Below are 27661 nucleotides of genomic sequence, written 5' to 3' on the forward strand. Positions count from 1 at the left end.
ATCTACTCTTTTTGATAATCAGCGTTCTAAAAGTTCCTTCCTATGTACTAATGCAACAGATTTTAACAGTTCACCAAACTTTATGACATGCTATTGGATCGGGGTGTTCGGTTTTTTCCCTAGTGCCATTATTACGCTAATACATACACTAACATGAATTTTACTTACTCTGTTTACAAAGCTCTAAGGCACATTCCCTGCCCCAAAGTGATTACAAATGAGGGACATGGACCTGCAAACTTTAATCACTAAGCAGAGCTCTTAGTTTATTGACCTGAGGAAGTGACTTACGATGGTAAGAGTAACACTTGGATCCTGTTTGCAGGATCTGGCCCTAAAATCGTGGGTAAGTAAACTTAAGACTGGAACTAGGGGGCAGTAGTAGAATCCACTTGATGCGTTGTATAAGTACCATACTTTCATGCTGTAACACATAGCTGAAAGTCAAGGATTGAGTGATACCCTTTACTGAAGGTCCATTATTTACATGTCATGTAAACTGGAGTGACAGTGGAGTGATGGCAGTTTTAATTTTGTGTATAAATGTATCCATTGTAGCATCATTCCTTTTACTGGTACTGATTCTATTCCTTCCATGCTTCCTGTGCAGCAGACAAGAATAGCTCCAGTATGGCCACCAGACCTTCTCCTGGCAAAATGGAGTGGATCATCCCCTTGATTGTGGTGTCAGCCCTGACCTTTGTGTGCCTCATTCTTCTTATTGCCGTGCTGGTTTACTGGAGGTGAGCCTGTTTCCTTCCGATTGGGATTTGAAAGACTTTGGGGACTGTCTTTTTCATACGCCCCTGTGCTTTTTTATTTTACCGGCGGTGACGATGATGGGTTCGTTCGATCTCTCTAGAGGTGTTAGGGCAGCCGAACGGGTTAACTATCTTCAAGTGTCTCAGGGATTGATTTATGTGTCTTGAAAAGGAGATTCGTGGTAGCACTCGCAAGGGTTTCCTCAATTAGCTCTCCTTAAATCGCTTACACGTGCATGGCAGTTGTGACCTTCCGGAGGAGAAGCTTCACTGAACTGGGGCTCTGAGTTGTAGGCCTGACTTGGCCACAGACTCCCTGTGTGAGCTTGGACACGTCCCTCTAGCACCCTGTGCCTCAGTTTTGCCATCTCTAAAATGGCCTCCTTGTTACCTCATAACAGTGTTTTGGAGATTAGCTCTGCAATATCAGGAAGGGGCCCAGACACTGCTGTAATGAAATGTATAGTAAAGCCCATGGGAATAAAATACAATGCAACCAAACCCTCCCGATTGCCTCTTTTGAAGAGATCCTGGTGGGTATGCTAAGTGGTGGGATGGTTGGATAATGAGGATGATAGTTTAGCAACCCTGAACTCATCTCACTTTAGACCAATGACAGATTTGATTCTAAGGCATCTTTCTGGGTATACCTGAAGCCACTGCACCTTTTGTGGTCTGTTGAGATGAAGTGATTTGGATAGCGTTTACGTGGTCAGGTACTTCTGTGCAAGACAGGCTCTGAGGAGAAGCTCAGGGCTTTTCTGGTGTGGAATGTACCATTTGTTTTTTTCTAGAAGTGAATCTGGATTCTGAAGGAGAAGGGGACTGGCTGGTTCAGAAAGCCCTGGAGCGCCTGTCCGGAAAGGCAGGAACTACCAGCTCTCTATTGGTTAAATCTCTGTCTCTCCAGTCCAGAGCTCCGGGGCTTTTAGACCAGGTGTTCTGTTGGAGTAACCAAGGCGGGAAGCGGGAAAGGGCTGTTTCAGGTTCTAGCGCACCTCAGGGGCAGAGTTCCCGCTACGGTTTTCCATCCCTGAGCGGAGTGAGTTTTGTCTTTTGAGCCAACAATGAGGTTATGTGCGCTTGTTCGGACGTGTGCCGCCGTGGCACCCACCGGGGCGCTGCTCCCCAAAAGACTCTCCCAGGTAGCACCTCCCCCCACAAGTCATGGGGAGAAAGTGAGACGTGCCCTGGGGCAGCCGGTGTGCAGGGCAGGAATGCCCCCTGGATGCTCCTCACAGGGCTGGCTGAGAGTCCCCACTTAGGGTCGAGGGAAGCTGCTGCCAGCGCCCAGGGTTTTCAGGGAGTGAGGTGCTGGGGGTGAGGCAGTGACATGTGGGGAGATGGGGAAGAAAGAGGGTTGGGGAGCGGGTGGCTCTGAGGGGCAAAAGAGAGATGTGGGGAGGGAGAGAGGAGCAGGGGGCCCCAGCCCCAGGAGAAGCCGCACCACAGCCTGGCTCCAGCTTTGGGCAGTTGCGAAGCCACTTTGTGGCCCCAAGCACAGCTCCAGCCCTGGGGCAGGAGCAAGGGATGTGAAAGAGTAGTTGAGCCGACCACTCGCATTGCCCTCCTCCCCGGCTTTGCTGCCTCAATATTAGAGGCACTCACCTTCCAGAAGTGAGTGCTACTCCCCACATGTCACTGCAAAGGAGGTGGGTGGGCGAAGAATTTTTTTCTGCGCGGCTTGCACCTTAGTGGGAACTATGATCAGTGGTACTGGATTTGGGTGCAGTGTTCATTACTGACGTCATTTCAAAGGAACTTAAGTTCCTTACTTACATCCATACTTGTGGGAAGATCAACGCTGTGGCAGTCCCTCTTCCAGTGTTCGATGTAGCAGGGACTCCTGGCTGTTGCAAGGAGTAAGGGAAGCCGATGGGAGCGTTTCTACCATTGACCTCCTGCTGTGGGAATGGCACCAACATTCAACTTAAGGTTCTTCAACGTCAACTACATTATTTACATTGCTGAAATCTCACCTGTTTTTCCTCCAGATACACAAAGAGGCAAATTTCTCATCCATGTAGCGCCATGGAAGTAAAAGGGGTTTTACAGACAGAAACAGTATGATAGAGAGTAACATACAATGAGCAATCTTAAGGTTTTATGAACAAGTATAAAATAACAAATTCAGAGTCAATAACCAAAGTCTTGCCCTCTATGCCAAGTAAGAATTAATTTAAGATTGTGTGTATGAAAATCCTTGAGGCTAAGAAACTAGTATGTAAGGCCAAGTCAACACTAAAGGGGAAGGTTGAAATGAGTTATGTAACTCCAGCTACATTAATTACGTAGCTGGAGTCAGTGTACCTTAATTCGAGATTCTGCACAGTCTCCACAATAGGAGGCTGATGGAAGCAAATGATTCCCTTTACTCCTCGCAAGGAGCAGGAGTACTGACGCCAACATTGATGCCTGCTGAGTTGGATTTAGTGGGTCTTAGTAGACCCACTAAATCGAACTCCAGATGATCGATCACAGAAGCATTGATCTTCCCCATAGTGGAGACGTGGCTTAAGTGTAATAAGAAAGGCAAACAGGTTAACAAGGTATATAACACCAATTGTATGTGGCATAGGTGCGGGAACTCGGGGTGTGGGGGGTTGCTGCAGCACCCCCAGGTTCCTGGTCTAGCACCAAGGGGCTCTGCTGGCCCTGCATATCAGGGCTTTGCTCCCAGCCTCATCTGGGAGTGGTGGGGATGGACAATGGTAAGGGGGCTGGATTTGATTGTCCCCACTCTTAAAAATGTTCCGGGGCCATTAGAATGCAGTGATATTTCTGACTGTACAGAGCCTTGGCAATGAAGTGGCCACACTTCATTTTGAGTGTCTTTGCTTTCCTTAGGAACAATAACGTGTTTACTTTGGTGGGCATTTAAAATAAAATAAAACCACCCACAAGAGCTACTCTGAAAGTTCAGAAATTAAGATAAACTAGATCTTCAGAAAGAAGTACTTAGTGAAACAAGCAACATAGGGAATACCTTGCTAAATAAGGTCATCCGCACAAAAAGCATGAAAATCAGTTGGAGACGGAGGGGAAAACATGCTATTGAAGTATGCAGCACAAAAAGCAGTTGTTGAGAGAAGATAACCCTCAAGGGGACAGGCATGTTGGTCCAAGTGGTCTTTTCCTGTCCAGCAATTCTTTGTTCTTGTGTGAGAAAAGCAGGAAACTCCTACTGAGAATTAGAGAATTCAGACGAGACACAGATTACCCTTTAGCAATGCATTTTGAGGGTAAAACAACTTGATATTTTCACTTTTGCACTTTTGGGCATTTGAGAGACTAGATGATTTGAGAACAGAGGTGACAGAAATAGAACAGTGAAGCAGAGCAAAGCCTTCTGGTTGTTTGTATTGTATTGATGCCTTCGTATCTAGCAGTCCAAGTAAGGAGTTAGTTTATTTAGGGTTTTTTTGTATGTGAATATATATATATATATATATAACAAAATTAACACTGTTCTGATCCTTCGCAACTGTCATTTCACGTTCTGTAAATTAAGTGTTTCATATTAATATAAATATAGGGGAATGCTTTGAAGAATAAAAGAGCAAAAGATAGTCTCTGTTTTTCCAAGCTTTTCTCACGTTCTAAGGTATCGAACTTCAGTAGAGTACTCAGTAGGAAATCTTTGCAGCTACAGATTCTTCAGTGTGGCATGTCCCACTTCTGTATGATTTGTGGGGGGCAAGTTCTGCTTCCTGCCCCCCTTGCCTGAAGGAGACTGTGACGTGATTGATCTTGGAAGGTGCAGGTCGTTTTATTCTTGCCCGCACTGCTACCATCTAGTCATGAAAACACAATGGAACATGCATGCAGCAATTCTGGCCTCTTTTTTACACCCAGTTTCTTAGGCTTAACATATTTTTAATGAAGCTGCACAGCAAAGAGGGTTATGTTGGATTTTTTGTTTTAGTTTTGGGTTTTTTTGCATGTTATTGTAAGGGAAAATAAAGAGTCAACATAGTGAAGCTAAAAAGAAAAATCCCATTGCTAGGTACCCCAGACTAATGAGCTGGTAGCTTCCTCGGTTAGCCATAGGACAACCAGAAACAAGGGATGTAAAAGGGTAATTGTTTACCCGGTTAACTGATGAGCCTCAGCTTACCAGTTTCTGTTACAGTTACATGCTGGCTGCCCAGGAGCGGGGCCAGGATCCCAGGGAGCCAGCTTCATTGCAGGCTCTGCAGTCCAAGCCTGCCTGGGAGCAAGGCCAATGGCCTCTGCTTATATGTATAAGCCTCATACTGCAAAGCCCACAGTGCACTAGGATTTTTAGTTACACTGGGGTGGCCAACCCATTCTGGGCAAAGAGCCAAGAGAGCAGTGGATCCAGCGCGAAGAGCCAGGGCAATGTTGTCAAGCAAATAAAAAAAAACTGCCCCTTTAAAAGGAGCCCGTGGTCGTGTTTGGTCAAGTAAAAAAAAAAAAGCTGCCCCTTTAAGAAAACTCATTTAAACGTGTTTTGAGGCTTTTTGGCCACAGCAGGCTCCCACCGCCATCTTTAATTCTACATCTTTCATGGCCGCACCAGACGGCTCCCCTACCCAGGTCAGCACAGGGAGCCGAGAGGAGAGGCCCGTGTTTGGGGGCGCAGGGGAGGCTTACAAGCCACGGGAGGGAGCTTTGCGAGCCACACCCGGGGGGGAGGAGGGAGAAGAGCTGCATGCGGCTCATGAGCCTCGGGTTGGCCACGGCTGAGTTACACGGTTACATTTTTAATGGCGTTTTACATCCCCACCAAAACCCCGTCTTTGCACTGTAACAGAACTGGCTTGAGGCTTTGCTGGCATTGGTTGTGAATCTCTAGGTGCTGGAGTAGCAGGCATGAGGAGTCCGTCATTTCACATTCCCCTATTGTATGCCTTGTTCACCCCTTTATTCACATTTGAGAAGGAGGTTGGCCACGTGATCTTTAGCCCTAATGGGGAATGATCTGGAATGGCTTGTTCACACACGGTCTAAAACAGACGCCTTGTTTTATGCCTGGAATGAGGGGCGTTAGTAGAGCAGGTAAGGAAAACAATCACAGCACTTATCTGGACTATGTGCTTGCATGAGCCCACTCCTGCTACATAAAGGATGTGCCCTAGTGACCGTTCACACAGGAATACTGAAGGAAAGCGAGAGTCCAGTTGTGAACATACTCTCACTGGCGTGCAGACAGGGTCTCTAGGCAATTCATTGCTATTCACAGAAGTACTGATGGGAACAAACCAAAAGATTTGGATATGCTTATGTGTCCAGCAGGTTTCTTTTCTCTGTGCTATGAGGGCTCGTCTACATGTAGGGTTGCCAGGTGTCCGGTATTGACTCAGACAGTCCGGTATTTTCGCCTCCTGTCTGGTAAAAAAGTTCAGAAAATACCGGACACCTGAAATGTCGAGTATTTTCTGATTTTTTTTCCCAGCCAGGAGGCGAAAATACCGGAGACCTGGCAACCCTACGACACACTTAGCAACTGGTCCTGGCCCCCCGTCACCCTGCTTACCTGGTTCCACAGGGAAGCTCCCTTCTGGCTCGACCAAGAAAACAAGATGGCCGCTGGCAAAAAACCTAAAGACCTGAGCAAGGGGAAGCAATGCCTTTCCTGGGTCTTAGTGCTCAACCCCTCCTCTTCCTATCCTGATTCTGACTCTGCACGCATGCTGTTTCAATGCTGTTTTATTTTATTTATTTTTTTGCATAACTCTTGGTGTTTTGGGGTTTTTTTCTCAACAACTTTGGTCTCTCACCTCTTCTCCCCCCTTCCCCCCCCAACAGAATTTTTTCCCTGGTGTTTTATTTTGGGGGGGGGGAGAGTGTTCGGTATTTTTGTTGAAACCATCTGGCAACCCTATCTACACAGCCACTTGACTGCGCTACAACTTTCTCACACGGGAGTATGGACAAACACCTTTCCAAGCACAGCAAGTTAAGTGTGGACTTAGACTGAGAATTGCTGGAAGTATTCCATACATACAGCCTCCAGGATGTGTGTGTGTATACATGCACACAAAAGACTGTACACAACTTTTCATACAGCAAGCCAATTTGCTGTACTTGCTGAGTCCTGATATGGTACAAGTCATATCTGTGGTTAGAGATCTGATGTCAATAAAGCCGGTTGCTGATTAAACCTTTGTCTGATGGTACTGGTATTATTAGTCATTAGGACTGTGAAGAGTTGATGTGACTAGTTCTGCATGTTGATATCAGATTGCTCTTAGGATTTTTGTGTCGTAGGGTTTGGGGAGATGGCTGCATTCTACGAACACATAAAATATTGACATATGCAATGAGTTCTCGTGTCTCTGCTTTGCAGTGGTGGGGGGAGGAAACTATTTTGTGTGACTGGTGACTTTTCATTGTCTTGTCTGATGTTTTGGTTTGTTGTTTTTATTCTAAACAATACGGTGCTATCAAGAGCAGTTTAAAAAGGGTAAAATACAGAGACACTATTAAGAAGCAATTAACATTTTAGAGTTTTAGCCAACAGCAATTTTTAAATAGAAGCTAAATTATATCCATTTCTCATTTTCAGCTACGAGGAGGAAATTAATTCACAAGTATAGCTTGAGAGTTTTTTTCCCCCTTTTTTGGAGGATACCATAATTCACCTTTGAATTATTGCAGTTGTCAACGTTGTGATCCTGAAGACAAAGAAGGAATATTGTACTGCCTTTCTTATTAAATCAAGCTACTTATACAGTGCTAATATGTTTACATTCAGGAGGGATTTCTGGAGTAACACAGCTGCTGCCTTTCAGAGAGCAAAGGAAGCTTGTTGGTAATCGTGTGGGCTTTGAGGTAGCTTGGGGAAGAAAAGATTGTGACTTCCTTAGGCAAAAGTTTGATAGGAACTTTTTTCAATATGGATTTTTAATGGCATCCTGCAGACATTAACAGTGAGTCAGAAGAGATTGCTTCTCTTTCCTATAGTGTTGCTGAATCATTCTGTGACCCTGGGCAAGCCACTATCTATTTGGTGGCAGTGTCGTAGAACTCCATGGCAGAGATCACATTGACTTCAGTGGGAGTAAGATTAGGCCCTTAATATCTCAGTGCCTGTTGCCCAACTGGTGTATTAGGCCATGTATGCTGCGATCAATCTTCCAGGGTTCGATTTAGTGAGTCTAGTAAAGACCCACTAAATTGAACTCAGAGGATGCCTCTGTCAGCATTGGTACTCCTGCTCCTCACAAGGAATAAGGGAAGCCGATGGGAGTATTTGCTTCCATCAACCTCCCGCTGTGAGGATGGTGCAGAAACACAATTTAACATATATCGACTCCAGCTAAGTAATTAGCATAGCTGGAGTTGTGTATCTTAATTCAACCTTCCGCTGTAGTGTAGACTAGGCCTTAGTAATAAAGCACTTAGCCGTGTCTGTAAATCTACAAATGAAAAGTGCTAAGAGCCAAGTACAGTTGTCCTAATTATCACTACTAATGAACTTTCTCTAGGAAAGCTACCAGTCAGTATTAAACTCTGCATCACAGCCTGTTTTTAAACTTGTCTGAAATGAGGGGAATTTCTGTCTGACCGGTGCTGGAGCTATTATTTGATCATTTTATGGGTTTTGTCTTATGAGTAGCCATGGTATTGTATTTTGTCTGCTACATTTGCTAAAAAGTGAGTATTACTGTTCTGTTGCAAATTCACATCATTTCTAAAAAGGCTTCCTTAGTTTAATGAAAGAACCTACTTTTCAGTTTACTGAACAATGTTCCTGGCTCTGTTGAATGTCTCATTCTTGGAAGATGCTAGGCAAAATTCTGAAAGTGCCCAAATCTCATTTTCCAAAGGGACTTGGTTATCTAAGTCTTCCTGAAATCCATAGGATGTAGGTACGGTCAAAAGTCACTTAGATGCTTTGGAAAATTTTGCCTGCCCTCTTGATGGCACCTAGTACTGACGTTTTGGCCACAGAAGAGTCAGAGCTGAAAGGTTTTGGTACAGCTCCAATGTTTTCCAAAACGAACGGGGGATGGATCCATAGTTGTTGGGTAGTCTGTGCTGTCAATCAGCACACAACCAGCTGAGCTGTTCCCAGATCGCTACATAGTCAAGTAACTTGGCCGTGTGGCTGGAAACCAAAAGTCAGCCCATTGCAGGGTATCTTGTCCCTGCCACTATGCTCCTTTTAGCAACGGTACTTCTTTGGCTTCTTCAGCAGTGGCACCTTCTTTCCAGCAGAACAGACTCACTACAGTCAGTCAACCAGGTCCTAGTTACGTGACTCCTTGTCAGGTGACTTAATTCATTGTCTCCCACTGAGGCAGCAGGCCCAATCTCACCCTGATGCTGAATGAGCAATAGCATTACGAGCTTTTCCCGCGCTACCCTGACACAATTCATCCAAACGCCACTTCTAGGAGTGAAAGGGTAATTTAGCTCTTGCTGCTGCTGCTGAATCTTCCAGGAAATGAGACTGTTTAATTAGAGGCTCATTTCTGTGATGTCAGTTGTTCTCCACAAGAAACTCTGTGGTGGCCTCCATCCAGATGGTAACAATGCTCAGTGTTTCCAAAATGGAGTTGAATCATTTCCCTAGAGAGGATAGAGCCTCTGCCTCACTGCCAATCACCTGAGAGATCCATTTATTGTTTCGCAAAATATAATTTGCATTGGCACAGCCGCTATTAATAATGGCTTTCAATAAAACCTGCAGAATTCTCCAGGCTTCCCTTTCTGCCAGCTTCCTAGATTAATTTGGCAGGCAGCTGGACCTTAAAGTGGAGTACCCACAATACTTTCTTCTTCTAATTAAAAACTTTATTTTGAAGTTGCTCTGTATTGAACTTTAAAAACTGGCTGCTTGAACATGGCAACTGTTTTTACTGCTCCATTTCCTGTGAAACTTTGCATTCTAAGGCCATGTAATCGCGCTGTCATTCTTGATGTGCAGAATATTGGCTTACTTGGATTGGTCTAAAACGTCAGCCTCACTAGATTCTAATTAATTCAAACAATAGTGGTTTAAGCGAGCACTCACACGCAGTAAGTTGCAGGTACAGCAGTACTGCAACACTTGAGTTGCTGATCATTGTTCCCCCTAATCTTTTCCATACATGTGTGGCTTTTTCCATTCATGTGCAGAATAATTTTACGTGCACCGAAGCATGTGCTGACGTGTACCACCTGCAGAAATAAAAAAACTAGCTGTGGGTACTCTGCTTATCTACTGGGCAGCATTTGGAGCTCTTCTGATTGGCCACACAAGCACACAGCTTATAGGGAATACTGATGCTGATCCTTTATGAGGGTATCACTTAAGCATGCGATTAAGTTCCTCAGAAGTCAATGAGATTAAAATACATGCTTAATGTTGAGAACATAACAGCCACACTGGATCAGATCAATGGTCCATCTAACCCAGTATCCTATCTTCTGACTAGGATTGCCAACCCTCCAGGATTGGCCTGGAGTTTCCAGGAATTAAAATATTATTTTTACCTAAAAATTATGTCATGTGATTAAATCCCCAGGAATACATCCAAGCAAAATTGGCAACCCAGTTTCTGACTGTGACCTATACTGGGTGCTTCAGAAGGAATGAGCAGAATAGGCAATCTTCTAGCAGTCCATCCCCTGCTGTCCAGTCCGAGCTTCTGGAAGTCAGAGGCTCGAGGCACAGAGAGTATGAGGTGGCATCCCTGACAGTCTTGGCTAATATCCTCTGAGGCACTTGACCTCCATAAACTTACCCAGTTCTTTTTTTAATGCAGTTATAGTTTTGGCCTTCACATTCTCTGGCAAGGAGTTCCACAGGTTGACTGTGCGTTATGTGAAAAAATACTTCCTTTTGGTTTTTTTACACCTGCTGCCTATTCCTTTCGTTGGTTGGCTCCTGGTTCTCGTGTTACGTGAAGGAGTAAATAACAGTGTCTTATTCACTTCTCCATACCTTTCATTATTCCAGGGCTCATCTAGTCTACGCAGAAGTGTTGAAAGAGGATATGCAAATTCTGAATTTTGCATATTTTCTTCCGATTTCACTTTCGAAAGCGGTGTCTGATTAACTGAAAGATTACATACCGCTCTTAGTAGTTCTGCAGTTTCACATCTGAATTCCTTTTGTGGGAATACCATCTGGTCTCGACATTACTGTGTAATTGATCAGCTTGTTCCAAAACCACTTCTATTGACACCTTAGTGTGGGTCAGTTTCTCAGACTTGCCACTTGTATTTAAGTGTTGTCTTTAATTGGGATGAACTTAAGCACAGATGTATGTGCTTTCCTGAATCACAGTCTTAATGGTTAATACTATAATTAATTTTTACATTATTTGTGCTTGAAGGACTTAATTCTTCATGTGTGATATCATACAGGTCAACAGATCTGTTTTAGTGTGGGTTCTGCTACTGTATGATTTTCAGTTTGCCATGTGGGTATATTTCTTCACTAGAGACTTTGTTTACAACTAAAGACTCAGTTATATTGACATATCTTTTTCATACATATTATCTAGATACATATTACCCAGATCTTGTCTGCGACCAACCTTTCCAAACATCATTTTTCAAAGGAAAACTACACATATGTGTGTAGTAAAAGTAATTGGTCAAATTCAGGGCTGAATTCCTGTCATGTAAAAAGTATAGCGTTAGCATTTTTAACAAACGTTAGGAAGCAGCAGAACCTAGGACAGAAGTATTCAAAGGGTTTACAAAGTTGTACCTACGTATCTTCCACTCATGTCCTTATTTCTCTGGAAGTAGGTGACAGGGGAAGGATCATGTGAGGGTTACCTGTTCTGTTCCCTCCCTCTGGGCATCTGGTATTGGCCACTGTCGGCAGACGGGACACTGGGCTAGATGGACCTTTGGTCTGACCCAGTCTGGCCGTTCTTATGTTTGAGATGGATGTGCAGGTATTAGCATGGATGGTGGGTGCACATGCAAAAAAAATGTGCAGGAGCATGAGGAAAGCCCTGGAAAACCATAGAATCCTATGGTTGGAAGAGACTATGGTTGGAGGTCATTGAGTCCAGCCCCAACAAGAATCATCTGTGTTGGTACAGGAAGGAATAAAAATGTGGGCATGGTTCAATCGGGACTGCACAAAACCTCCCGCAGCCCTGATGGTGCAATCTGGAGAGAGTGGAGCTGTAGGTCATGACCAGGGTATGTGACCTCACAAGCTGGAGGTGAGGAAACCTTCTTGGGAAAAGCCGTGAGCTCAGTTGGACTCCTAAGCAGCCATGTCCAATTATGCTCAGTCTCTCCTTATAGTGTTGTCTTCCCCCTCTTCCCCGTCCTCCCCCCCCATGCCTATATTCATCGTGCCTCTTGCTTTCCCATCCCCGCAACAATCTTTCTGCCTTGCCGTCCCCTTTCCCAGCCTGAGCAACTTTTCCAGATGTTCTCTCCATTCCTGCACTGGCAGGCAGGGCTGTCAATACAGCATCTACCTACGTTCTTATATTGGAGCCCCTCACCTGGGTATCTGAGCACCCTGTGGACTTTGCATGTCTAAAGGTACAAAGTGCTGCGTGGTATGGGGAGAATGCATTACAACTGCTCCATGCACACTGCTGCACGGTCCATCATGTCCACCTTCCCATGATTCGGTTGGTCCATGTGATCCCTCACCAAAGGAGCAGCGGGAATGTGCAGTGCCCTTCCACCTCATTACTGCCAACTGAAAGAAGAGCAGATCTACACTACAGGGCAATGTCAACCTTAGGAGCATAGCTGGGGTCAGTGTACCTTAAATCCAGTTGACACAGGGGCTCCACTGCCGGGGCTCTCCTGTTGACACCCCCCCTTACACTTCTATTCCAAAGGAGTGCCAGAATAAACAGGAGCGTGATCAGTGATCAATGTAGCGGGTCTTTATTAGACCGGATAAATCAACCCCCGAGGGATTGATCACCACAGCTCCGATCTTCCAGTAAATATAGACCTGCTCTAAGGAGGAATTGAGGAATCCGATGCATGCCCTCACTTTTTGGGGAGTTGGGTATGTTTACACCACCACAAACTCCCTCCCCAATTTAGGCAAGACCTGTGTTTGGTTTCGGTGTCATTAGATATAACAGCACAGAAATAGTGTACTTGCGAACTCAGGACATATCTTGGTGTCCTGCTCATGCTCACTAAGGTGGAGGAGCTCTGTGACTGGTTACTTCTTGTATTTGGTGGAGAGCTAAATCGTCTCATTGTGCTCGTGGCAGGTCCTTGTTGCGTTTTACGTTTGAATCTCAGGGCAGCTTTTGGTTACTCGTTCAAGCTTCTAGCATCACTCCCTGGGCCCTCTTCATGCTTTTAACACAAGATAATCTGTGTAAATACTTTTCTGTGTTTTGGCTTTTCAGAGTAAAACAACGTGAAGTCTAGAGGAAAATCTTGTAATTCCAAAGTACGGTGTGCCGCAGCTATTTCAGTGTATTGTTAGCTTGTGATGCTTGGTCCGGTCTTGCTGCGGGGAACTAAAAAGGATCTCTTCTGGCACCCCAGGTGTTCTGTGATGCTGGTGACATGTTTTTTTCTCTGCTTGAATGACCAACATAGCGAAGTGCAGCTGTGTGCAGCGAGGGCCCTGTCACATGATACCTAATACAGCGATTCCTTTGCAAATTTTTACTGGGTAACTATTTCCCAAATGGCTACTTTAAGGCCGTTGAGAATTCACAGGAGTTGTCAGTTGTTATAGTAATGGACCCCCTGCTGCTGAATTGGCTTGGAGATGCATGTTCAGGCTTTTGAACAGACTTACTCATGCTCATTAGACACAAAAAGAAAAAAAGAGAGAGAGAGAAAGAGAGATTCACTGGCTGAAAGTTGCTTTTTAAACATACTAGATGATCTGTTAAGGACTTGATTCTGTGTGAGACAGAGAGAGAGATCTGGAAAATTGTTTCCATCTGTTGTTACACTTCTGTCATTTCTACATTTAAGTAGCATTAGTTTTACTTTTCCATGCAAGATATTTAAATGAGAAATATAAGAACAGTCAATTTCCCCATTAGACAGAGCGGTGTTGATTCGCTTATTTAATCAATAAAATTGCTAATTAAAAAAAAAGGTAGAAGAGATAAAGAGGACTTTGCCAAGCCAAGGTATCAGGAAATTTAGAAAGAGAAAACGGGTTCCTGGAAATTTCTGGAACTGTAAAAAAGTCTAAGAAATTTAGCAGCTGGTATCTTTAGTTAAGCATATAGAGGTTTTAAAAAAAATTGTTTAGGAATTTTAAGTGCAGAAATTATTATTCACTCATCTCAATAGCAGTGTTCCCTCTAAGATTTTCCATCCATGAGTGGAGTGAATTTTGTCTTGTGCAGCAATATTGAGGTCATGCGCACTTGTTCGGATGTGTGCCACTGTGTCACTCAAGTTATTAACAAGTATCTTTTTTTTAAATGTTATGGAGGAAAGAATACTAAAACAAGGGATCATTAACAAGGTGCATGACTTTAAATGCTTTTGACAGGAAGTCAAATAAAAAGAAAATTAATATTACAGAATGTTCAGTAGCCAACTTCTGGTATATAGCCCTCTCACAAACCCTCCCCCAGCTGGAGTAGATGAACTCTTGGGGTCCCTTATGGTAAAACCTGCCTGGGCCCTGTGCTGAGGTAACAAGAAGTTATTTAAAAGAAACAGGATATACAAACTTTCCTCCATTAACCTACACATTTAAATTCTGTCTCCTCACACAAGGATTGTCTTGTAAACAATATGTTTGCAGACTCCATTCGCATAAACTAATCTTAGATCACGTGAATATTAGCAGTCTTAGTTCATAATAATTACCAAAACATTATATCGAATTTCCTTTTAACAGCTATTCCATAATATTAGATTGAGCTTTATACGTATTTTGATATAGGATAGGAAGAACAAGATTAGCATATTTTCCTTGAAAATCCAAGGGGAAGAAAGGGGAGAATTACAAATAAAGACTATCTTAAGGTGTCTGGAAGCTACTTTGGTCTGGGCGGGTACTCCGCATTTACCTTTTTCCAATTCTTTTGTCAGAAAAGGCTCTTCTGACATTTGGCCCATCTAGACTGGGTCAAATGTTGGGAGAAAAAAATCTATTTTGGAAACCCCCTTCTTCCTCGTAGAACCAGGAATACAGGGGCTTCCAAAAGAGTGTGTTTGCTCTTCAGCAAAAAAAAAGTGGAAGAGCAAACATGTTCCCTGGATGCGGTGGAGTTTTCTGGTATCCCGAAAACCCCCGCAGTCTAGCCGTACCCTCAGTTATATTATGTCATACTCAAACCAGTCTACCACCCCAAATGAAAGAGCAGACAAATATATACAAAAAAGGTGGTTTTGCAGAAGATTTGCTTATAGACAAAACAGGTGATGTGGGCGTTAAGGGAGAATGGAAGGCATACCTGTGTATAAATCAATTTACTGGAAACCTTTTGAACACTGAATAACAAAACAAAATGAGTAAAACAACAGGCAAATCAGAAACGACAGAAGTGAGTCTAGTAATTACAGAAAGTAACAGGCAGCAGGTTTTAAACAAGTACAAGGAAGTATTTTGTCACACCATGCACAATCAACCTGCAGAACTTGTTGCAAGAGGATGCTATGAAGGCCAAAGGGGGAATAACTGGATTCAGAAAGAATTAGATAGATTTGGTGTCAGTGGCTATTAGCCAGGATGGCCAGGGATTCAACCCCATGCTCAGGATGTCCCTAAACCTCTGGCTGCCAAACTTGGGACTGGATGACAAGGGATGGATTAATCAAGAACTGTCCTGTTCTTTTCATTTCTTTGGAATCATCTGGCACTGGCCACTGTCAGGAGACAGGACACTGAGCTAACTAGACTGTTGGTCTGACCCAGCCTGGCTGTTCTTATGTTGTTATGACTTTCAGAACCTTAGTTCATTTACGTGAATTTCTAGTGCACAGGGACCTTAAGGACAAAGGTCATTGAAGTCAGTGGGAGCTCTTCCATTGACTTCGCTAGCTTTGGATACAGAAGTTGTGGATGCATATTTAAATAATCAAATATTTGACATGGATGCAAAGTGAATATTATAGTCAATATCTCAGCAGTAGAAGAGGATTTTAACAACCAGGTAGAATTCCTTTTATCTCCCCCAAAGACTATGACAGCGTGAAATATTGAAGTGTATTCTTTTCAACTTAGTTGTGTAAAAATGAGTCTGACAAGTACAGAGACATTCAGAGGTATGATTTGAATGGGAGGATCAAGTACAGAGAATTTCAGAGGTATGATTTGAAAGGGAGGATGTGGGGTTTTTTTTCCCTCCATGTAGATCACTCAATTCATTTCCAGTGGAATTGAATTCATGCAGAACTTTGGTGAGCCAGTCTGAAAAATCCTGTTTATACACTTCTTGTCTTTTTTTGTTTAGAGAATGTAACAAAATAAAGTCCAAGGGCTTACCCCGACGTTTCCGTGAAGCGCCATCTTCTGGGGAGAGAACAGAGAAGGGGAGAAGGTGAGGGCGGTACAGATCAGGTGGGGAGTTTCCAATGAGTGGGGTGACTTACTGCCTGCCTACTTATTTATTATGTGAAATTAACCACATTCGTTCATTCAGAATTCTTATTCTGAAATCACCTGTTATAAATGCTAGATTCATCGCTGCAGTAACCCTCCTGAAGTCAGAGGGGTTGCACCACAGATCAGTTTGGTTCATTATCTTAAAATGATCATGTTTCATATTAAGGTTCTGTTTATGGCTGGTTTATAAAGGGTAAGCAAACAGTGTGTGACAGTCAGGCATAATATGTGATTCTGATGATTGAGCACATCAGTAGTTAGAAGGCATTGCAGCCGTACATAAGGCATGGTTATAAGCATATTGGACTCTAACAATGTATATCCATTGGTTATTTATAAAAACATCCATTACTCACTTATTTACCCTTGGAACCTTAATATGAAATGAGACTTTTTAAATGGGTGAAGAGAAAAGTAGCCATTTAAAAAAAAAGAGGATTAACTGTCATTATTATGACTCTTGTGAAATATTTAATTTTTAAAATTGAAACATTTTGCAAATCAGAAAAAAAATAGTATCGTCTCTTGCTCTACCTTGCTTCCAGGAACGGTTTATTACTCTATCCTTGTGTGATCCGTGGCTGGGTTATCTACTTTTATGGGATTCTCTGAAGAGTCTCTCTATGTGTATGATATGGTCTCTCATAAAGAGATTGGTTTCAGTTGTAGAGGACGCTCCCAGATGAACTGTGAATGAAATATCCATAATATAAGTCGATGCATCCTAAGGGCCCAGTATACATTTCTTATAAAACAGTGAAATACCAGAAGCTGCCAGAAAAATCAGGTTTTCATCCTCTCCATGGAACCAGAAGGCCATGTTCTCACTCCCACAGCAAAATGTGGACCAATATTAACACTAGTTAGTTTCACAACATGAGACACTCTGGGTATGAAATTATAGCATTAGGAATGTTCAGATCAGTCCAGCAGTATAGCTGGCTGGCTCCATAAAATGGATCAGACATCTCGATGAAACAATAAGGAGCAGGGATGATCTTCTCATAAAGCCTCGTTTCTTAACCTACAGTACCAGACCACATCATCCTAGTTTTTCCAAGAGCAAATTTCCAGCACCACACAAATTCCATGGCTTTCGGTGAGATGTTATTAATATCTGAGCTCCTCCGATTGCTCTACAGAACAGCATTTTATTATATGGAAGGGTTTGTTTTGTTTTTAAAAAGAGCAAACAGCATTTTATGATTGAAAAATCCATTTGAATTTTACTTTTAAGGTCAATGTTAGACATAAGAACATCATAATGACCAGACTGGGTCAGACCAAAGGTCCATCTAGCCCAGTGTCCTGTCTGCCGACAGTGGCCAATGCCAGATGCCCCAGAGGGAGTGAACAGAACAGGGAATCATCAAGTGATCCCTTCCCTCTCACCCATTTCCAGCCTCCAAAAAACAGAGGCCAGGGCCACCATTCCTACCCATCCCGGCTAACAGCCATTGAGGGACCTAACCTCCATGAATTTATCTAGTTCTTTTTTGAACCCTGTTAGAGTCCTGGTCTTCACAACAGATTGTTTTTCTTTCCTGTGTTATTTCCCAATTTTGAAATTTCTTCCAAAACGGAACCAAAAAATGAAATTTCACGCAAAATGAATTTCTAGAAAAAAAAGACTGATTTCAGGACTATCTAAATGTTTCATTTTGAAAAAAAATTGAGCTATTTCATCCCAATTTTGACTTTATTACATTGTAACCTTTCTGTGCACACATTCTCAGTTGAACTTCTTCACACCGAAACAAAAAGTTTGTTTTAAAACAGAAAATCCATAGAGGGCTCTGAGGGCATGGCAACACTAGGAAATTATTTCAAAATAACTTATTTCAAAATAATAACTCCTGAAATAACTATTTCAAAATAGCGTGTCCCCATTACAGGGAAGCCTCAAAACTAGTCCGAGGCAGGCTTCCTTAATGAGGATTCTCCACCTTCACTTAGAGTCCCAGGAAGCACTGGGGAGTAATTACTCTGAATGAGTCCAGGGAGTCATTATTGCAAAACAGCAGCAGTGGAATGTCCACACAACTCCTATTTCAAAATAACTATTTCCAAATAAGCGTTATTCCTCGTGGAAAGCAGGAGTTATTTCTAAATACGCAGCCTGTTATTTTGAAATAACGGGCTCGGTAGTGTGGATGCTCTGCTTGTTATTTCAAACTAGGGGGAGTTATTTCTAAATAAATTCCTAGTGTGGACCAGGGCTGAATTACTACAGAGAATTCTTTCCCAGGTAACTGCCAGTTGGGTCTTGCCACATGCTCAGGTTCTGATTGTGCCATTTTTGGGGTTGGGAGGGAAGTTACTCGCATTTCTAGTGACCACAGATCGCTCTTCCTAGCCAGTGGGAGCCGCGGGTAAATAAAGCATCTGGGATGGACCCTGGCGAACCACGTCCGCTTATTGTCCTTCCTGCTATATAGCATGGGGCTCAGGTCACTTGCAGGGTCAAACTAGGGATATTAAAAATTGTGTAATAAGGTACCCGTGAAAATCTCAGCAGTAACACAGTTACCTGCGCTGTGTTAAAGCTCAGCTAAGCTGCCTGCTGGCCTGGCTCCTGAAGAGGAGGCTTTGCTGCAGCAGAGAAGCCACCTACCTGGAAGCGGAGCAGACAACCCTTGCCCACTGGCTCCAGGGGAGGTAACTTCGCTGCTCTACAGCTGAGATCATTAACCAGTAAGTATTAGCTTATCGGGTAAACAGTCGATCTGTTACACTCTAACATCCCTAGTTCAAACTAGTGGAAATGGTGGATTTTCAGTAACGTGGCATCCTTTAACCGTGGTTTGAGGATGTCAGCTGCTCAGCCAGAGGTTACGAGTCTATTTCATGAGTAGGTGGCTGAGGTTCTGTGGCCTGCAATGTGCAGGTCAGACTAGATGATCACAATTATCCCTCTTGACCTTGAAGTCTGTGACTCAGACAGAAAAGCGTTGGGTTGGAAAATTTCCAACTAGCTTCCAGTAAAAATGCTCTTACTTGACAGAGACAGAAGGCTTAATTCACCCCTCTGTGCACAAATCCTCCATTGAACCAGGTTGAAAGGCGGCCCGGGGAATAGAACTGTCCCCAGCCACAAACAGCCGGCAAAACTCCTACAGATGGGTTGGGACAGTAGCCGTAGGCCTGGTTGTTGTCGTTTTGTAATACGGAATTACCGAAAAGCCGCACAGAGATCAGAGCCCTGTTGTTCCAGGCACTGCGCATGCGTAGACCAAGAGACGGTCTCTGTCCCAAAGAGCTTGCAGTCCAAACAGAGAAGACAGATGCAGGGTGGGAGAGGAAAGCACGGAGAGGGGGAAAGGGACATTCCTCAATGTCCCACAGCAGCTGAGTGGCTGAGACAGGACTAGCACAGGAGTCCCCTCAATCCCAGTAGAGTGGAACATCACCAGACCATAGTGCACCACCTGTATCCTTAGTCTGCTTCTGATGGCCCCCAATACGTTGGCCTGTTCTGGGCCTGTGCAGGGCCCTGTTCTGTGGGTCTGTAGAACCCCCTTGGTATAAAAATGCTGTGAACCATTGGCAGTACTACCTGCCCCAGCCTCTGTTTGCTAACATGGGCCTAGCGCAGGCCTGGGAAAAATATGGCCTGCGGGCTGGATCTGACCCGCCAAACCACCGGATCAGACCCACGAATGCTGCAGGGAGCCTCAGGCAGACTCCCCACTTGCCTCGCCCCACCCACATGCCACTCAGAAAAGCAGCTGTGGGGCGGTTTCACTTTAAAAAATGTGAGACCAGGAGGGAAGGGGGGAAGGCTTCAGGTGCTGTTCCCACCCTCAACACAATCCCATTAGTCAGATTCTGGCCAGAAACGGACCAGTGAGAGTTTCCTGTTTGAATAACAGGCAGCCATGAAGCACCACGCCCCTTTCCCGCTGGGAGCTTGTAGTTATTCACAGAGCACAAGGCCACAGCCTGTGCAGGAGCGGGGCAGGCAGGGAGCCTGCGTCTGAAAAGTGCTGGCCTTCTGGTCTGGAGTCATCCGGGTAAGTCTCCTGGCTAGACCCTGCCTCTGGCACCTAAGCCCCTCCCTTCCCCAACCCTCTGCCCTCCCCTTCTTTACCCCTACTCCACATACCCAAACCCTCTGCCTCCTCCTGCAACTATATCCCCTCCCAAATCCGGCACCCCAAATCCCTACTGTGCTAGCTTACAACCCAGTCCCTTGCACCTCCTCCTGTACCCCAATTCCTTGCCCTAGGTCACAACTCAACTCCCTGCACTCCAGTCCAGTGGCCCAGGTCACAATTGCCTCCGTCACCCAAACTTCCTCCCAGACCCCACACTTCCTCGTGCACTCCAGTCCCTTACCCCAAGCGCCATTCTGCACCCAGCCTCCATCCCAGACCCCGTATCACCTCCATTAATATCATGGAAGAGTGTGGCCCTCAACCACTTTCCAAATTCTTGGAGTGGCCCCCTGTCAAAAATTATCGCCTACCCTTGGCCTAGTGCTATGGAGGGCTTTTCATGGGCTCTGGACTGGGGAGAGTCACTCACAGTGTGTGGAAAATTGAATCTGCCTCTGTTTATAAATATGGAGTGTTAGCGTGGGGCGTTGTGCTCTGAACAGAAGATGAGCATTTTGCAAGCCTGCAGGAGGGGAATAAAGACACTTTTTAGGCCCATCTTGGGAAGTTAAAATGGCCGTTCTTGCCCATGTAGCCACAACAGAATCTGCAATGTCAGAGGGGTTGTTCTTGTACCCAGCATTTTAGAGAACTTGGCAAAACTGGGTATGAAAGTTAAAGCCGACTCTCGGCTTCTTTATCTTGCACGGCCGTCATTTGCACAGCAGCAAACCAAGACGCTCCAGACCTTGGCATCCTTACAGGCTTCATCTTCATTCAGATGAACTATTTCTCGTCACTCTCTTCACTGTCCTTCACCCTGCAGGGCTTTTCTTTCAATCTGTGTCTTCCTCAACCAGCTCCTTTTGGACTTTGATAGTCTCAGCTAATGGTTGACTTCCTCCATTTCCTAATGACAATATACTTGTCTTGTGTCTTTGTTTTTCGCCTTTGGGAATCTCCTGTAAAACACTAGTGGCATTTAATATACATATACCAGGCAGACCTGTTTTGAACATGTTTTGGGATACTCAGGGTGATACACGCCCTTCCATTTTGATAGCAGTTATTCATGTTTCATAACAATTCTTTTTTTTTTCTTGTTAAAGGAACTTTATTCACATAATTTGTATGTGGAAATAAGCCATAATTTGACTCTGGTGATAGTTAATATTATACCTATTTACAGGGCTTGACAAACGGCGGCAAAATCTACTCGCCAGCCCCACACTGCGCATGCGCAAGACCCACATTGGGCATGCACGTGCCGCCAGTAAACGGGATGACCGGCTGAAATGTACTCACCATGGGAAAGTAGAAACAGCGATTTGTCGAGCCCTGCCTATTTACCAGGGGTAACTTTGAGATCAGATCTAATACATAGAGAAATTAAAATATTAAAAGAAGATTAATGGGTGAGGAATAAATGATTCGTTTGTCTCAGTCATAAAATACAATATCCATTTTCCAAAGGAATATATAGTAATTAGGGATATTTGCAAATGGAAATTAGCCTGGCTTGGTCTGCCTATTTATTTTGGTCATTAAATGGAGTATTCAATTAGCATTGATACAATTCATGCTTCAATATAATCCATTGTGTAATTCCACAAGTTTAAATATAAAACAGGATTTGATGCAACCTATTGTTCCTAGGCAAAGCACCTTATTTAGCAACATATATCTGAAGATACTGTGAATGTGAATTGCAAAAATTCATATTTGGTAAGGATTCAATGTACATTTTCTGAAACTATGGGCTGAACTGTGATTTTTTTTTAACTTTTTCTAATTTGCATACATATTAGTCCCTGTTTAAATGATGTGTTAATTCTATTCATTAGGCTTCAGTAAACGTATTTAAGTCTCCAGATAATCAGGCTTCAGTCCCTGGGAAATAAATTGTGGACTTTCCTGTTAAAAAACCTATTGTAAACGTGACATTTGTCACCACTGAGCCAACTTACGTGCAGTACTTGACTCCAGTCAGTAGGATAAATCCAGTCTTTCTTTCTGATGCTTATTGTAATGATTATGGTCGCTGAATAAGTAGTTGGTACCAGGCCCGTAGTGTCTCTTCAGAGGTGATTGGGTACTTCAGAAACCACTCCACCCACGATGTGCTCCAAATGCCAATTCAGCTCCTCAGGAAAAGAGAGGCTCAATTCAAACCATAATGCAGATTGCTTCAAGGAGCGAGAACGCCACATTTTTTTTCATTCCTGAGGGCAGCAATGGTAATGCCTCCAGTGGGGTCCCATAATGCATCAGGCCCATCCCAGCCAGAGACCTCCTTCCTTGCTCTAGAACAGGGGTCTCCAAACTTTTCAGCCCGAGGGCCGCATTAACTATCAAACAGCAGTTCGGGGGCCGCTTTCACGACGGGGAATTTCAGTTGCCTATTGCGCCCTCTGTCGCAGCGCGGCCGGTACTCTGACCATGCACTCCCTCCAGTGCTGAAGGGGAGGGAAAGGGGGGCCCGGGCCCACCCTCACTCACGGGCCCCAGCCCAGGGCCCTAAGGACACGGAACCAGCTGGCTCCGGTCCGGCTGACGGGGCTCCTGCCGTAACTCATCAGCCCGCCAACTCTAACGAGTTCTGCCCTGGGCTGCTTCCTTTCCCTCCTCGTGTGACCCTCTACCTCCCCCCACCGTGGGGCGGTCACCTTTGATTCGTCCGTCAGGCTGACGGTCGTATATCCAGATGCCCACCCCTCCCGCCGGAGCTGGTCCTGCCGTCTGGGTGGCCGTCGGGTCTGGACTCCTGAGAAGGGGGGGGGGGCTTTTCCCCCTGCTCTCCCCTTCCTCTGCACGCTGTCCTCCCCTCCTGCTTGCCACCGCTCACTCCTTCCCCCCCCCCCCCCCGGGCGGAAGGGGTCACCTTTTTAAAGTTCTCGCCGGGGTTCACGTTCCCCCACACGTCGCCGGGCGGGCGTTACCACCACCGCCCATCCTGCCCCCTGATTGGCCGGCTGCCCTGTCAGTCTGGGCGGGGGAACGCCGCCCGTGCTAACCCCCGCCCCCTGCGCCGTTTGCCGCCGCGCGGCCGCTTGTCAGCGGAGCGGCCCGCTTCTCCTGCCCCGGCGCGGCGTGAGTACACGCCGCACACCCCTGACAGGGCCCCCCCCCGCGGCAAGAAGGGCCCGTTCGGCGGCGCCCCAGGGACGGGCGGGGGTCGCCTCGTCACACCGGCACGCGGAAGGCGGGGCCAGACAAAAAGGTCTCCACGGGCCGGATGAGAGGGCCTCGCGGGCCGCATCCGGCCCGCGGGCCGTAGTTTGGAGACCCCTGCTCTAGAACATGATAGGTTTTTGCACCGAACCTGAGAATCTTTAGCCTTCACACCAGAATCATAAATTTGTCTCAGGAAAGCAGATTTTCAGAGTCCTTGTTTCCACCACTTGTAGTAAAGGTAGAAACAACTTGTTGATCATAGAATCCTAGAACTGGAAGGGACCTCGAGGGGTCATCAAGTCCAGTGCCCTGCCTCACAGCAGGACCAAGCACCGTCTAGGCCATCCTTGATAGATGATAGCATGCGATGGGAAGAAGGGACTAGGAAGTGGTGTTAGAGTAACATAATGTCAGTTGCCTGTTGACTTGGCAGGTTTTTATATTGGGATGACACTTGAATGAGAGTTACACTTGAAGGTGCCATGTCTGCTCTGAGTAATAAAAAAATTCCCTGCAAAAAATGTTCTTATGCCATTAGTGTGAGGCATGAAAGGCCTATATGTTAATTTACATCTGCTCTGGGGGCATATGGGCCTGCGATGAAGTATAAAAGGGAATTCATTTGAATGTGTAGAAACAGAGGTTCAGAGTTCAGTCTCACTGTTATTGTTCACTACAAAGCTACATGGAACAAGTTCCCCATTGTATAGTTGGAAGCAACAGGTGGAGTCTACCAGAAAGGAAGCGTGTATTCCTTGCCGGTAGCTTTATTCCGGATGCACAGAGCATTCTAGCGGAGGACAAGAATCCCATTTGATACACATTCGCAGCAGCTGCTTTACCTCACGGCATCTGAATACGTAATCTTCTCTGTGGCATCCAACATGCGAAACAGCTGGGCACATCTGAGGGAGTGAGTAACTCTCCTATTTCACTTTCATTTTGAACATAAACCTGGAGGCAGGACCATTAGAAAATGAAAATTCCATGTTTTATCATGGAGGGAAGGTTCCTATGGATTTCGGTGTTGTCTGCCGAATTTAAGTTTTCGTTTGGTTTTGGAGATCTCCTTCAGTGTGTGAGCAAATTCCCTTTCTGCATCTCTGGAGGCAAAAGCCCTTTTACTCTGCAGCCTTCTCAAAAGAGGCTTAATTCTGAAGCCCAATGTTAACCTTAACAAACTGTCAGCATGGGTAGGCACTGGAACAAAGTGCCCAAATTCCACTGGAATTGAAATCTCCCATCACTGGAGGTTCTTAATAGCAGCTTAGACAGACATCTGTCAGGGATCACCAAGATGGGGGAGGGGGAATAATTTTTGATAGGGGGCTATTCCACGAATTCGGAAAGTGGTTGAGGGCTGCACTCTTCCATGATATCAATTAAACATGCTGAATTCTGCCTCACGCCCTTGTGAAAAACTGGCTCCTTTGTTAAGTCGGCTGAAATGATCTTGCACTGAATGTCTTGTGCTGATGTGAAAGGGCTTGCTTGGCCCTACAAAAGCTGATCGATTTGCCCTTTTATGAGGGAGAATGATAAAACGTGGCTCCCTTTACAAATTGCAGAGTTTGTTCATGGTTTTAAAAAAATAAATTGTGATCTGCAACTAAGGATTGGTGGGCATTTGGCTAACTGCAACCAGGAGTACGTAGGTGCAGCTCCTTTGAATGTGTCTGAGTGAAACACAATGGTGTCATAAACAGTGGTGGAATTCCCGCCCTAGTAAAAATTGGTCACCACACAGGGATGCAAAGTGGGTGCAAAGTGCTAAGAACTGTGACACATTAAATATACCCAGATTAAATTTTTAAAAATCCTCTTAAGTATTGTAGTTGCTGCTTGTTTTATTAATAGTGAGAATTGCTGGAATTCCTTTGAGAAGAGTTCGTGGAAGGACTCTCAGGCTTCCTGGATCTCTGCAAAGAACTGGTCCAACATATGAGCTTTGCAGCCATAGGATACAAGTGTTCAGTCTCTGGACAGCTTTTTTGAGTCCATTGTGGGAGCATAACTTTGTGCTATAAATAAAGCATGTGACATAAATCACCAAGTTGATTTATCCATCCTGTCAAGCTGTAATCAGCTAGAAGACAAATAAATGGGTCAACAGGTATTTTGCACTTGAGTGATCTAGACAAGAAATCACAGACCTGAAGCCAAAAGTCTGTGACACAGCTACTAGAGAGAATGGCAAAATGTTTCACTGTTTAATCTGTACTTTATACAGACTTCAAATTCAAGGCACAGGACTAAAACCAGAGGGAAAATGTTTCTGAGTTTCCAAGACCACAACAGAGGTGGAAATGGATGTAATGGATGGGTTAGTAAAAAAAAAGTGGAAGAGCAAACGCATTCCCTGGACATGGCGGAGTTTTTTCGGGATACCTCCAGTATACTGAAAAACCCCCGCAGTCTAGCTGTACCCTTAGAATGGGTGTAACAGCCTTTATATAGTTACCACTCTGTGGGTCACAGGGCTGTAATCTAATCCCACCACCATATCTGTATTAAATTGCTACCAGAGGTCACATAAGAATGTGGAAAGCAAATATAGATGAGGGGGAAGATGTCACAAACAGGTTTACTAAAGTGCTACATAGTCCTGTACAGTAGACTTCCGATAATCCGGAACCTATGGGACTTAGGTGGTGCCGGATTATCAGATATGCCAGACTATCAGGAGGTACTATAAGCAGGTTATATATATACTGTATACATTATATACTGTATATAAAGTGTTTTTAACCCTTTTTATTGTACATATTGTATACAGTATACTGTAATGTTTTAGTTTTTTAAAACCTTTTTTACCCTTTTTGCTCAGTTCAGCTGCTGATGCTGTTACCTTGTGACTCTTTTTTTTGCCGAGGCTCACTCACTAGGCTCTTGCCATTTTGATGCCGGACTATCAGGAGTGCCGGACTATTGGAGTTTTACTGTATTTTGTTTCAGGTTTACTAGGGATATAGATATGACAAAATAGAATAAGATCAGACCCCCAAAAAAGCATGGATAAAATTATATCAGCCTTTGGGGTCAGAGATCACTTTATGTGGCTTGAATGGAAAAGATTTCTGAAACTGAGTGTCTGCTTCCTGTTGCCTGGCAGAGAGCAATGAAGAGGTACTTGTCCCTCCAGCTCTCTTTCTAACACCAGCACTCAGAAACATTCCCCTGTATCTTCTTCAAAGGCAGCCTCATTGTTTACTGCTTTTTAATCTCCTCCACCCATCTTCAGACAGTGCCACAGTAACCAATGCTATAATTAAATGAGCAAAACATTAAGAAATTAGTCAAAATAAAACAGAATAAAGCCAACTAGTCTATCATCAGTTAGTAAGAGATCTAAAGACACAAACTGCCCTGTTGGTAATTAATGTAAATGATGTGAGTTCCCTATCTTGTATCTCACTCATTTGAAACTCAGTTCTATCTTTAAGCAGGATATTCATTTCAACATGATTATTTTGTTAGCTGTTTCAATACACAGGTTGAGGCAAATGGAAGCCAATACATTATCTGTGCATGCTGTAGGTCTACTCAGAACAGAATTGGGTATGAAGGTAGTTTCTGGTTCTTAGTGAATTGTGACGCTTAAGTGATTTGCTACAGCAGACCATCCTTGGCTACTAAATGAAAATGTGACCTTTCTGTACAATCAGGGGCCTTATTAATACATATTTCTAACTCTCACTGTAACATTTAATGATGTTCCTTGATCTTTCAGTCCTTTTGCATAACAAACATCTTTTCCCTTGACAGGAATATTCCAGGCATTTTGAACTGAACTCTCAGACTTCAAAAATGTTCTTGTTTCTTTTTTCCTTTTTATAAATAGTTTGAAAATTTGTATTCTGTGCTCTCCCTCTGTGCCCTGTCTCTTTCAAAATTATTCTTGATCTTCCACTGAGCTAGCACAGTCACCTAAGCCTCTTGAGGAATCAAATTCTCAGGAACAACATTTGGTTGTAAAATTTCTAGACTTTTTTTTTAATTGAAAAATTATCTGGCCAGTGTCTATTAGGTCAGGAAGAGTGGGTGAGTCCAAATAAGCATTGTCTTCATTTTCCCATGCTTATTAATTACAGTGAGCTTTTTCGGTGTTCATTTGATCTTTCTAGTGTACGAGCCTAAAC

General features: G+C 44.3%; 1 protein-coding gene across 8 annotated transcripts in view; it reads left to right on the top strand.

Moving 5' to 3' along the window:
• PTPRG (protein tyrosine phosphatase receptor type G) overlaps positions 1 to 27661 on the top strand; it is a 660588-nt gene that overhangs the window by 541408 nt on the left and 91519 nt on the right. For 4 of the 8 annotated variants that reach the window (XM_075938459.1, XM_075938465.1, XM_075938466.1 and 1 more), the window contains 2 exons: positions 611 to 743; positions 16100 to 16186. In XM_075938459.1, the coding sequence (XP_075794574.1) occupies positions 611 to 743; positions 16100 to 16186 (220 nt within the window). The remainder of the gene's footprint in view (positions 1 to 610; positions 744 to 16099; positions 16187 to 27661) is intronic. The other 4 variants (XM_075938461.1, XM_075938464.1, XM_075938460.1 and 1 more) reach the window with 3 other exon arrangements.

Source organism: Pelodiscus sinensis, chromosome 11, assembly GCF_049634645.1.
Source record: "Pelodiscus sinensis isolate JC-2024 chromosome 11, ASM4963464v1, whole genome shotgun sequence".
Lineage (NCBI taxonomy): Eukaryota > Metazoa > Chordata > Testudines > Trionychidae > Pelodiscus > Pelodiscus sinensis.